The sequence below is a fragment of the Hemitrygon akajei genome, chromosome 5 (assembly GCF_048418815.1).
Source record: "Hemitrygon akajei chromosome 5, sHemAka1.3, whole genome shotgun sequence".
NCBI lineage: Eukaryota > Metazoa > Chordata > Chondrichthyes > Myliobatiformes > Dasyatidae > Hemitrygon > Hemitrygon akajei.
The window spans coordinates 180,100,232-180,114,108 of NC_133128.1; the positions used below are offsets into that span (position 1 = coordinate 180,100,232).

At 42.4% G+C, this 13,877-nt stretch overlaps 2 protein-coding genes across 3 annotated transcripts in view; one reads left to right on the forward strand and one right to left on the reverse strand.

Annotated features, from left to right (window-relative positions):
• Positions 1-13,877, reverse strand: part of LOC140728516 (uncharacterized) — a 257,010-nt gene that overhangs the window by 209,500 nt on the left and 33,633 nt on the right. The window lies entirely within an intron of this gene.
• LOC140728514 (uncharacterized) overlaps positions 6,304-13,877 on the forward strand; it is a 43,842-nt gene continuing 36,268 nt past the window's right edge. For both annotated transcript variants that reach the window (XM_073047348.1, XM_073047347.1), the window contains exons 1-2: positions 6,304-8,394; positions 9,826-9,992. In XM_073047348.1, coding sequence (XP_072903449.1) covers positions 6,578-8,394; positions 9,826-9,992 — 1,984 coding nt within the window. In that variant the 5' untranslated portion in view covers positions 6,304-6,577. The remainder of the gene's footprint in view (positions 8,395-9,825; positions 9,993-13,877) is intronic.

Sequence of the window (13,877 nt, forward strand, 5' to 3'; positions counted from 1 at the left end):
CAACATCAATGCTGTTGGAAGCATTCCAGAGGATTGGAGGGTTGCAGATGTTTTTCCCTTTTTCAAAGGGAGTAGAGATAGTCCAGGAAAGTATAGACCAGTGAGTCTTACTTCAGTGGTTGGTAAGTTGATGGAAAAGATCCTGAGAGGCAGGATTTATGAACATTTGGAGAAGCATAATATGATTAGGAATAGTCAGCATGGCTTTGTCAAAGGCAGGTCGTGCCTTACGAGCCTGATTGATGTTTTTGAGGATGTGACTAAACACATTGATGAAGGAAGAGCAGTAGATGTAGTATATATGGATTTCAGCAAGGCATTTGATAAAGTACGCCATGCAAAGCTTATTGAGAAAGTAAGGAAGCATGGGATCCAAAGAGACATTGCTTTGTGGATCCAGAATTGGCTTGCCCACAAAAGGCAAAGAGTGGCTGTAGAAGGGTCATATTCCACATGGAGGTTGGTGATCAGTGGTGTGCCTCAGGGATCTGTTCTGGGACACCTTCTCTTCATGATTTTTATAAATGACCTGGATGAGGAAGTGCAGGAATGAGTTAGTAAATTTGCTGTTGACACAAAGGTTGGGAATGTTGTGGATAATGTGGAGGACTGTCAGAGGTTACAGCGGGACATTAATAGGATGCAAAATTTCGCTGAGAAGTAGCAGATGGAGTTCAACCCAGGTAAGTGTGAGGTGGTTCATTTTGGTAGATCAAATATGATGGCAGAATGTAGTATTAATGGTAAGACTTGACAGTGTGAAGGATCAGAGGGATCTTGGGGTCCAAGTCCATAGGACACATAAAGCTGCTGCACAGGTTGACTTCTGTGGTTAAGAAGGCATATGATGCATTAGCCTTCATCAACCGTGGGATTGAGTTTAGGAGCAGTGAAGTAATATTGCAGTTACATAGTACCCACCCCACTTGGAGTACTGTGCTCATGTCTGGTCGCCTCACTACAGGAAGGATGTGGAAACCATAGAAAGGGTGCAGAGGAGATTTACAAGGATGTTTCCTGGATTGGGTAGCATACCTAATGAGAATAGGTTGAGAGAACTCAACCTTTTCTCCTTGGAGCCACAAAGGATGAGAGGTGACCTGACAGAGGTGTATAAGATGATGGGAAGCATTGATCATGTGGATAGTCAGAGGCTTTCTCCTAGGGCTGAAATGGCTAACAAGAGAGGGCATAGTTTTAAGGTGCTTGGAAGCAGGTACAGAGGAGATGTCAGGGGTAAGTTTTTTATGCAGAGAGTGGTGAGTGCGTGGAATGTGCTGCCGGCGACGGTAGTGGAGGCGGAAACGATAGGGTCTTTTAAGAGACTCCTGGATAAATATATGGAGCTTAGAAAAATAGTCGACTACAGGTAACCCTATGTAATTTCTAAAGTAAGTACGTGTTCGGCACAGCATTCTGGGCTAAAGGGCCTGTATTGTGCTGTAAGTTTTCTCTGTTTCTATGTTTCAGAACATATTACAATAATAAATAATTTCTAATTTCAATTTGCATATGGAAAATTATGATATGAATAGTTTTCTAAGAAAATTACCCTTCAATAGTATGTGGGTATACTGTAACAATTACTTTAAATCTATGCCTTTTGTTATTGACTTCCAAGCTAAGAAAATAGGTCCTTTCTATTTATTCTATACCAGTCAATAAGTCTCCACTTAACTTTCCATGTTCCAAGGCAAGGAGCTGAGCTATTCAATCTTTCACTGTTGCTCTGTTTTCCATGTCTTGCAATGTTTCACCCTCTCCAAACCAGTAAGCATTTTCTTTAATGTATCCACAACTGGTTTTGCACTATTTATTGATTTTATAATTTGTAACAATTATTCTGTCCTTGCACTGTATTTCTGCTGCAAAACAACAAATTTCACCTCACAGAATTCAGTGATAACAAACCTGAACTATATTCTGAACTGTAAGCAGTACACAAGCCGTGATCTAACATTTACTATAGTTACAACACAATGTCCTTGCCCTTATATGCTATGCCTCAACTCATAAAGAGAAAAGCTCCTGCCACTGGCGTGTTGTCCTGTAAAGAGTAATTAATTACATTTGACTATACACTCCACAGTTTTGAAGAATAAGATGTGATCAAATTCAAACATAAAATCTTTACTAGACTGCACCGAATTAATGCAGGATAATGATTTCCCTTGCTGGGGTATTGAGGTAAAGGGATCACAATCTCAAAATAAGGAATCAGCCTTTCAGGTCTGAGATGAGAAAGTGGAAGTGAATCATTGGATTACTGAGGCTTCACGAGTGAATATTTTTAAGTCAAGAGGACATCAGAATTTTTGATATTAAGGGAATGAAGGGTTATGATGTTAAAAGAGAAAAATGGCTCCGAGGTTAAAGATCAGAAATAAATAGCAGAAAATATGGAAGGGCTGAATGGCCTCCTCCTACTATTTATATTGTTATATTATTTCTACATGTTTTTATCCAGCATTTGATTGCCCTACAACCTTAAAGGATTTGTTTACACTGCTCAATATCCTCTCATTTATTGTACATTCTCTTTCCTAGTTATAGCTGCCCAAAAGCATTACCTCTCTAGTTTTGGTGGAAATTTTACATTTTAAGGAAGGGCTGTGCGGATGTCACATGAGGAATGGGACTTTCCTCTTCTATGGCCTGGAGCAATCTGCGCACTTTTTTGATACTGAATATGCGAGGGACCACAGTTCCTTGTGGAGTATCTGCTGCTCAAGTTCTGCTTGCACTTCAATTCCCCCTCCTGATCTTTGGCGCTGGATGCGGAGGGGTGGGGACATCCTTGCTGGCCTACTCCTATAACCGGTAGGCACCTCCACGACCCAGATCAACACGTTGACGTCATATGGAGGCTTGCGTGCTTCAAGGACTCCGTCAGATAATGCCAACTCAGGGCCACCCATGTTGGAATGTCAGACAAAGACTAATCCAACCCTGGCTCCCGAACAGACAGACTCATATCTGCCCTTCCTGGGCCACACTCCATCATGAACCAAGCCAACTTTTCAATATATACCACGAGCTGGAGGAGTGGCTTGACAAAAAGCAATTAGAAGTGTGAATAGAAAAACACCTGCCGACAACTGGTAGGCAGATCCAGGGAGCAGGTCATGGAGGTTCCTACCCAAGCTGCTTGCCTCTCTTCTGAGGATATGAGTGGCTCTGGAGAGGGAACAGGCACTGTTCACTAACTCGCTGAAGATCTTTCAGGAATGGTGAGCATCCTGGAAAGGGAAGGCAATATTTTAATGTATATTTGTAAATAGTGAATTGAGAATAATATAAATATTGGAATGATGTACATAAGCATGTCTAAAACAAAACTGGATTCAATATCTATGACTGAATTTGGCGTCGTGATTAGAGGAGTATTCAATGCACATTCCATGGTTAGCTAACATTCAATTCACACTTTCTCAGTCCAATCGATTTCATTTAATGTAAATTGCCACTTAATGGAAATTTCATTCACTATAGTGAAGAATAGGTAGCACATTCGGGTACTGACTGTACGGCTAAGTACAGCTCCAATGCCATATTCAAGTTTGCTGACAGCACCATTGTTGTTGACAAATTGGCATATAGGAAGGAGATTGAAAATCTAGTTGAGTGGTGCAATAACAACAACCTCTCACACAATGTTTGCAAAACCAAAGAGCTGATTATTGACTAAAGGAGGAAGAGATTTGGGGGCCATGAGCCGGAGATCAGAGGTGGAGAGGATCAGTGACTTTAAATTCCTGGACATTATCATATCAGAGGATCTGTCCTGGATCCAGCACATATACACCATCACAAAGAAGGCACAGCAATACTTGTACTTGTTTGCACAAGTTTGGCATGCCATCTAAAACTCTGACAAGGTTCTATGGATGCACAGTGGAGAGTACCCTAACTGATCTGGTATGGAAACTCCAGTGCCCAGGAATGGAGAAGCCTACAAAAAAAATGGTGGCTACAGCCCAGTTCATCACAGGAGAAGTGTTCCCTACTATTATGCACATCTACAAAGAGCACTGCCACGTGAATCACCAAGGACTCCCACCGTGCTCTCTTCTTGCTGCCACCATCAAAGAAGGAAATACATGAGCCTTAGATCCCATACCACCAAGTTCAGAAATAGTTATTGCCCTTCAATCATTAAGCTCTTGAACCAGTGTGGACATCTTCACTCACCAAAACACTGATCTCATTATTGAACACAACCCTTGGACTCACTTTCAAGGACTCTACAACTCTTGGTATTATTAATTTACTCACTTATTATTACTTGTTTCTCATTGTAGTTGCACAATTTGTCAGTCTCTGTGTGCAGTTTTTCACTGATTCTATTGTAGTTCTCTGTTCTACAGGGTAGTATTTGTTGACAGGTACTTACTTTGATAATAAAATTTAGTTTGAACTTCAACTTTGTTGTTTTCGAACAACACTATTTAAGACATTATAAAGTGAAGGGATGTGGGAAAACAGACAGACAGACATACTTTATTGATCCCGAGGGAAATTGGGTTTCGTTACAGTCGCACCAACCAAGAAGAGTGTAGAAATATAGCAATATAAAACCATAAATAATTAAATAATAGTAAGTAAATTATGCCAAGTGGAAATAAGTCCAGGACCAGCCAATTGGCTCAGGGTGTCTGACACTCCGAGGGAGGAGTTCTAAAGTTTGATGGCCACAGGCAGGAATGACTTCTTATGACGCTCAGTGTTGCATCTCGGTGGAATGAGTCTATGGCTGAATGTACTCCTGTGCCTAACCAATACATTATGGAGTGGATGGGAGACATTGTCCAAGATGGCATGCAACTTGGACTGCATCCTCTTTTCAGACACCACCATCAGAGAGTCCAGTTCCAACCCCACAACATCACTGGCCTTACGAATGAGTTTGTTGATTCTGTTGGTGTCTGCTACCCTCAGCCTGCTGCCCCAGCACACAACAGCAAACATGATAGCAATGGCCACCACAGACTCATAGAACATCCTCAGCATCGTCCAGCAGATGTTAAAGGATCTCAGACTCCTCAGGAAGTAGAGACGGCTCTGACCCTTCTTGTAGACAGCCTCAGTGTTCTTTGACCAGTCCAGTTTATTGTCCATTCGTATCCCCAGGTGTTTGTAATCCTCCAGCATGTCCACACTGACCCCTTGGATGGAAACAGGGGTCACCGGTGCCTTAGCCCTCCTCAGGTCCACCACCAGCTCCTTAGTCTTTTTCACATTAAGCTGCAGATGATTCTGCTCGCACCATGTGACAGTTTCGCACTGTAGCCCTGTACTCAGCCTCATCTCCCTTGCTGATGCATCCGACTATGGCAGAGTCAAAACAAACTACAATGTGTTTAAAACTGGGGGTGGGGGGGGGGCTTTCAAGCACCTTTCAGAAATGCTTATTGGATGAATGACTTGTAAGTTTCAACTTGAATGTTTACCATATCAACACAAACGCGGTCTGCTTTTGTCTTCCTGCTGACTGAAAAGAGACTGACAAGCTTCTGATTTTTCTCACTATCTGATACACCTGGTGTCGAAGGATGAAGGTTTCGTTAAATCGGGAGATTAGTGTTGGCATGTGGGGTAGAGAAATCTGTGATGCGCAAGTCCAATTAATTTGATCTGTGCATATCCAGCCTCACCCTTCCCCACTGCTCAAAGTTGATTGGTGTGAAGATGCAAATTACGGTGCCTTGGAGAGCTGGTGATTTATCGATGCTGCTGCCAGTCAAACTAGCAAGTTTAGGTTAAATGGCAAAGTCATTGTACATTTTGAACGCCCTTTACATTATTGATCGCATATCGTAACGAGGTTTAAGTTATGCTACAAGTGCTATAATAATCGTATTTTTGGTAGCCACAGAGGAGATCCACGACTTCGACAACAGCAAAAACAATATGGACTGTCAAGAATGTTTACAATTAATGCCTTGTTTTCCTTTCCACTCACAAGGAATATAAATGGATGGGTGGCTCTTGATTAACTAAAAGCTCGTTAAGACGTTTAAAAGATTGTATTTTTAAAAAAGAACAAAAAGTTTCCTCGGGACGTTAAGATTTATTAAACCATTTTGCATTCCCGCGTTTAACGATGACATTTATGCAATTGTCACTAACAAATAAACCATGGGCACACCAAGAAACGGCGCTGAAGAGGAAATACAATTCCAGAAAAAAAAAGTTTGGGTAGATAGCAGCTTTGAGCGGGTTTCAGATGGGGCTGTACTACCAAGAAAGATGCAACATTAGCTTTGTTGACACGTGGACCTTCCTGCGGTGCGCCTTAAAGGAGAAGCGCTCCTAGTCTGATGGCAGCCGCGGCAAAATGACTCAATATTTACTTTATATTAAGATACGAAGTCGTCCACGATAATTACACTGTTTGCAAATTACGCGGGGTAGTTCCCGGGGAAGTTTCCCGGACAGCTGCAAAATGCCACGCAGGCAGAGCGGCATCGCAGCAACTCTGTGGAAGGAGGAGAAGCGGGGTGAGTAGCTGCCGCAACATTCCACCAACGCGGAATGACCCCCGGTTAAAAATCAAGGCAATCAGTCGGTCAGTAAGATGACGAAAATAAGGAAATTGTTCCGAGGCAGCGGCAGGATCCTAGGTCTGATTTTCGCGGCTTCGATTATCTGGCTGATCTTTGACATGGTAGCGCTGAGGTTTTCCTTCACGGAGATCAACAGTAAACTTTCCAAGGAGGAATTCCTGCGCTTGGAGCGTCTCAGGTCGAAGGTGCTGCAGGACGAGGGGTTGCACAAAATGTTCCGGAGAAGGCCGGGTGGTGGGCTGGTAGGAGGGGAGAGGGTCACCAGGGCTCCCCGTGGAAACCCCGCCGCCCCGAGCCGGCAGTCGGGCGGTGCGGTGGGTTTTGGGCGGAATAACGAGGATTTCCGCGCCCGTGCGGCCGCCAAACAGGCCCCAGACAGCCAGCTGCTTTTGGCCGCAGCTGGAACGGTCTGGAAGGAACCGAACCCTCAGCCCACGGGACCCCGCAGCGACCACCCCCCACTTGCGGACCGAGCCGCCGGCGCCCGGACAACTGTCGCGCATCCCGGGCCGGCGGTCGCGGCTTCTTCGCCCACCTTCCTGCCGGGCCCGGGGCAACAATTATCTGCGGTCCAAGCGCTTCAGCCTGGTCAGCCGGCGAGCCGGGACGCAGCAGACGTCAGGGTGAAAGTCGTGACAGAGCTGGACCGGGAAGGACAGGTGAACCGCAGCGGACCGGGCAGGGCAGGCGCGGCCGAGGCAAAGGCTGGCACAAACCGCTCGGGAGTGTTAGTGGCTGCAGATGGACTGGGTTACTGGGTGCCCCTGCCAGGCGGAGACCAGTGGACAACAGTGAATGCGCCGATCCGGGCGACCGGCGCGATGCAGATGAAGAATATAGTGAACCAATCACGCAATGAAGCTAAGAATGGACTAAAGGGTGGATTTACCAATAATACGGAAAATAAAATTACTGTCGGTGGTAAAGCATGGGATGGGGCCCCAGGTGACCCTGTCAACAATATGGATCGTAAGGATGATCCTGTCAACAATATGGATGGTAAGGATGACCCTGTCAACAATATAGATCGTAAGGATGACCCTGTCAACAATATGGATGGTAAGGATGATCCTGTCAACAATATGGATCGTAAGGATGACCCTGTCAACAATATGGATGGTAAGGATGACCCTGTCAACAATATGGATCGTAAGGATGACCCTGTCAACAATATGGATGGTAAGGATGATCCTGTCAACAATATGGATCGTAAGGATGACCCTGTCAACAATATGGATGGTAAGGATGACCCTGTCAACAATATGGATGGTAAGGATGACCCTGTCAACAATATGGATGGTAAGGATGACCCTGTCAACAATATGGATCGTAAGATTCCCGTCCACAGTAAGATTTGGAAGGGGTCGCCAGGTGAACTTGTCAATATTACTGACTCAAAGAATGTTGGATTAAAGCAAAACATGATTCAGTATACACCTTTAACCAATGTGGTAGACAAAACGGCAATAAATCACGTTGAAAGTAAAAACATGCCACTTGTTACCGAGAAAAGGGATTCTTCGGTTAAGATTGTGGAAAAAGTAAATGTTAAAATCAATGAAACGAACGATCAGCGGATAGGAGGCAATGTTTTAAAACGACCAGTTGCTAATTTGGAATCTGCCGTAGGAGTACACAAGGTTTTATCGATTGACAGGACTATATCGCCACGTAACCCTGGGGCTGCCGGTCAGTTTGGGCACCCTGCGGTTGTGCCGAAGGGAGAAGAAGAAAGGGCAAAGGAGAAATGGAATGAGGGGCATTTTAACGTCCATCTCAGTAACATGATCCCACTGGACAGGAGTATCCCAGATACAAGGCCAAAAGGGTGAGATTACCAAAGCAAAAAAAAAAGATTGTGCAGTCATTATTTTGTGTATATGATTTTCTAAATGTAATCTTGTGTTGGATGGCAATTTACCATTTTCTGATAATAGGTCAGATATTCTGGGTCAATTATGTTTCATTGCAGCTAGAAAAAGTAAACAGGGCATAAGGAAAGAGAACAAAAAGAATGGTCTGGATTAGGATAGCAGACAGGAAACATAACTTTCCCCAATTCTAACAGGTCTACAAACACAAGAATAAAGGACTCGGAAGAATGTGAGTAGACTTCTCAGCCCCTCAAGCTTACCCAACCATTCAATATAACTTCTAACAACATCACTTGCCCCATCACTGAAATGTTCCCACAACCAATGAACTCGCTTTCAAGGACTCTTCATCTCATCTTCTCGTTAGTTATTGCTGTTTATTCATATTTGCATTGCAGTTTGTTGTCTTCAGCCCTTTGGTTCAAGGGCCTCATGGTTGAGGGGTAATAGCTGTTCCTGAACCTTGTGGTGTGGGGGTTGAGGTTTCTGTACTTCCTTCCTGACGGCAGCAGGGTGAAGAGAGCATGGCCTTGGATGGTGAGGGCCTTCATGGTGGATGCTGCTTTCTTGCAACAGTGCACCTTACTACAGTGCTGAATATTGGAGTGGGCTCTCCCTGCTATGAACTGGGCTGTATCCAGGACCTTTTGTAGGTCTTTCCATTCAAGACATTTGGTACGAAGCTGTGATATAACCAGTCAGTATACTCTTCACCCTGCCTCTATAGAAGTTTGTCAAAGTTTTAGATGACATGCTGAATCTGCACAGACTGCTAGGAAATTGGGGGTTTGTCATGACTTCTTTGGAATAGCGTTTAAGTGCTGGATTCTCTGAAATGATAATACCAAGGAATTTAAAGTTGCTGGCCCTCTCCACCTCTGATCCCCCGATGAGGATTGGCTCGTGGATCTCTGGTTTCCTCTTCCTGTAGTCAGTAATCTCGCTGACATTGAGTAAAAGGTTGTTGTTGTGGCACCACTCAGCCAGATTTACCTGCACTGCACTTCCTCTTTAACTGTTAGATTTCATTTTGTGTTGCTGTTGTTTTATCTTGTTCTATATCAATGCTTTGTGTAATGATCCAATCTGTATGAACAGTATGCAAGACAAGTTTTTCACTGTATCTCAGTAAACCAATTCCAATGCTTTAAGATTATTCTGGAATAGACGAGGATTTGACACATTCAGACATGATATTAGTATGGAAGTTTAGTACTGGAAATTGATCAACTTTTTTCCCTCTCTCTCGCTCTCTGTCTCCATTGTTACTTTGTGAACTTGATTTGCTCTCTCTTTTCTGCTGCTTAACCCACTGAGTGTTTCCAGAATCCCTTCTTTTGCTTTTGGATTTAATCGTTATATCCTTGGGCATGTGTTTGTTACAGGTGTTCCGACCAATTGGTTCACAACAGCCTTCCAACAACCAGCATTATCTTGTGCTTCGTCGATGAAGTGTGGTCTACACTTTTAAGGTCTGTTCATAGCATCTTCAATAGATCACCTGCTCATCTCATTAAGGAAGTTATTCTTGTAGATGACTTTAGCACTAGAGGTAAGAAAGTAGTAGTTTTATCAATATTGCTAAATCATATATTTCTGATAAGCTCTTGATTATTATTCTTTGTAAATGGAAGTGAAATATAAAAATGTATTTAATCTTGCAAATTAAATGAAGAGTCTTTTTATTTATAATTATTTGTTCTGCCTTTAAGTTATAAACACTTATCACTTTTTCCAAAATGACTTGGATTCTTTCTACCTTCTGTCTAACCATGATACAACCAAAATGATATTTACGAAGTATGCTGCTTGAGTTAACTGTACCTTCAGACTCGTTATGTTTAATTTGCCTCCAAATTTGATCTTCAAACTCTCACCTGGTTTTCCACATTAGCAACATCGTATTTTGCCAAAACTATAATTGGGTGGTTTGACTGTGTCTTTGCTATGAAGTCAAACTGAGAAAACCTCAAGGGATTTCCTAGCAAATGTCAGTAGTTATAAATATAAGGAGCTCATAGACTTTGTCACTAATATTGAGACCATCAGGTTACTTGTAAATGCAGGTTCCTATTTTTCAGCTCCTGAACCTAACGTGACATGCGTCTCCCCTGTCCTACCCTAGTACTTGTAAAAACACCACCCCCCTTTTCTTAATTCCTCTGTCTCTGCCGCATCTGCTCTCAGGATGAGGCTTTTCATTCTAGAACAAAGGGGATGACCTCCTTTTTCAAAGAAGGGGGTTTTCCTTCCACCATCAACACTGCCTCAATTGCATCTCTTCCATTTCATGCACATCTGCTCTTACCCCATCCTCCTGCCATCCTACCACGGATAGGGTTCCTCTTGTCCTCACCTACCACCCCACCAGTTTCCGTGTGCAGCACTTAATTCTCCGAAATTTCTACCACCACCAACAGGATCCCACCACCAAGCACATCTTTCCCTCCCACTTTATGCTTTCTGCAGGGATCACTCCCTATGCGACTCCCTTGTCCACTTATCCCTTCCCGCTGATCTCCCTCCTGGCACTTATCCTTGCAAGCGGAACAAGTGCTACACCTGCCTCTACACTCTTCCCTCACTACCATTCCGGGCCCTAAACAGTCCTTCCAGGTGAGGCAACACTTCACCTGTGAGTCTATTGGTTTCATTTACTGTGTTCGGTGCACCCGGTGTGACCTTCCTGTACATTGGTGAGACCCGACATTGATTGGGAGACCGTTTCGCCGAGCATCTACGCTCTGTCCGCCAGAACAAGCGGGATCTGCCAGTGGCCACCCATTTTAATTACACTTCCCATTCCCATTCCAATATGTCCATCCATGGCCTCCTCCACTGTCGTAATGAGGCCATACTTAGGTTGAAGGAACAGGACCTTGTATTCCGTCTGGGTAGCCTCCAACCTGATGGTATGAACATCGATTTCTCAAACTTCCCGTAATGTCCCCCCCCCCACACCCCCCTCCATTTCCCATCCTCTTTTCCTTCTCTCACCTCATCTTACCAATCAACTTCCCAGCTCTTTACTTCATCCCTCCCCCCCCCCCCCCACAGGTTTCACCCATCAACTGGTGGTTCTCTCTCCCCTCTCCCTCCTCCAGGAGTAAATCTACTCCTTAGCTTTTTTTCTCCAGTCCTGCTGAAGGGTTTCGGCCTGAAATGTCAACTGTACTTTTTTCCATTGATGCTGCCTAGCCTGCCGAGTTCCTCCAGCATTTTGTGTGTGTTGCTCAGATTTCCAGCATCTGCAGATTGTCTTTTGTTTGACAAACATCTAGAGTTTCTTTCCTGCCATATTTCTTTTGTTTCTCCTATTTCCTTTTAAACTTTCCAGAGTTAAATTTTCTAGCATGCCACCAATATAGTTATATGGAATAAAATTCTCCAGCACTTATTTGTATTTTATAGTCACTCTGGTGGCAGGTAAGAAAAAAATATGCTATAGAAGAGTAATCATAATACGTGAGAACTTTGCAGTGAAGTATATTCCAAAGTTGCAAAGTAGATGACGGTTAATGGTTAGGATGCACCATTGTCAAATAAATTTGTTTATTAAGTAGAAAGACTAATTTTGATACTCATTTTGACTGTAAGTGGGATTGATTTTAAAATGTAGAATCTGCTTCAGGAAAAATATTCATAACTAATAAATATTGTAAGTCCATTTAGGACTGAGTTTGAACTACAAGTTATGGCACAAACTAATTAAAGGACTAAGGTCAAGTAATGCATAAAGCAAAATAGTGACTATGCTTTATATACAACCCACTATCAAATCAGGTTATATTTTAGATTCAATTGAGACTTTTTCCATGTCTCATTCACAAAATATGCAAAACAAAAATAAAACATTTAAGTTCCAGGCATATGTAAGCCTGTTCCTTAAGCTCAGTCTCTTTGACCATGGCACCTACCGATCATTGTTCACGGCCAGCAGAAATCACTGGATCATAATATAAACAATAGCAGTAGTTGGTTATTATTTTCCTTTTTTGGGCTGTTCAGATTAGTTCATTTGGCTCTTGCTAAGCAAGGTACCATGAAAACAAATATCTGCTATGCTATGTATTCTTGTAAATTTTACAAGTAGAATGCCTTAATCTATGCACTGACTTTTCAAAGTGACACGATGCAAGACTACCCTTCTAAATCCATTAAGATCCTGGTCTTTTAATTTTGTGAATGATAACATAATTGATTTTGTATTGAGGAAAACTCTTTTGGAAATACTTGATTCTTTTTTCAAAGCCAAAAACTTAAGCCCGTTTTAAGTAAAATATTATTTCTTCCTTATTCTTGAAGGATTAGTGAAAAAGGAATAGCTTTAGAAACTGTAAAGTCATCTTCAGGGAAAATATTTTTTTATTTGACTCCTAAGGGATAAAACTACAAGCTGCTCAGAGAAATCGTGCATATTTCAAAATACCCGTGGAGAGAAAGAAATTAAGTTTTTTTTTCATTGTTGAACTTTATTTGAAGATGTGTGCTCTCATCTAGACTCTGGCTCTTTAGTTTTGTAGGCTGTCTAGCCTTTTGGAGCTGTCATTAGAAAGTTCTGTGACCTCTACTAAAAGCTTTTTATTTTTGGTCCAAAACAAAAATTGAGTCTACAGACTGAAAATGCATTGAACAAAATGTCAGTTCAATCCATGTAAAAGGCTAGTCCCCGTCTTAAAAAGAAGACTGTTTCTTAAAAAGAAGAGATAGTTTGGCAGCTATCTCTCTTGTGGGGAAACTGCATGACAAATGTCACAATTCATTCTTAATAGTCTTAAGTTCTTTTACTAAAACTTAGGCTTGCAGTTCAGTATTTCCGAATGTAATTTTATTCTAAAGTTCTGTAGTTGTTCGTTAAAACATGGATAAAATGATATAGCCCAGAAGGAAGTCATTTGGTTCTGCCTGATATATCAGCACTGGCTCATTTGTGCAACTAACCAATCAGCAACATTTTCCTTCTCATTTCCAAAGACTTGTGAATGTTTTCACATCTGAGTATTGGTCAAATGTTCTCTTGAGTTGCAACTAAATCCCTTCTATCGTCCTTTCCAGATCAAACTCACTGTTTAAACATCTTTTTTTTATGCCTTATCTCTGTTTCTTTTGCCAGTCACCTTAAATCAGAGGACTCGACTCCTTATCTTTTTGGAAACGGCTTCTACATATTTGCTGTTAAACTTTCCATGCTTTTGAACGCTTCCATCAAATCCATTCACCTTTTTTTGGGATTCAGTAATATATCCTGAGCTCTACTAGTATCTGCTTGGAACAGAAATGGTTCATCCTCATTAACATTCTGATAAATCTCGCTGCACTCCTACGCCCTTTTCTGAAGTTCAAACTGAAGCCATTTTCCTTCCTAATTGCTTGCTGTCCCTGCTCCTCCTAAACCAAGATTTCTCTACACACCAACATTGACTCTGTTCTCACCTTT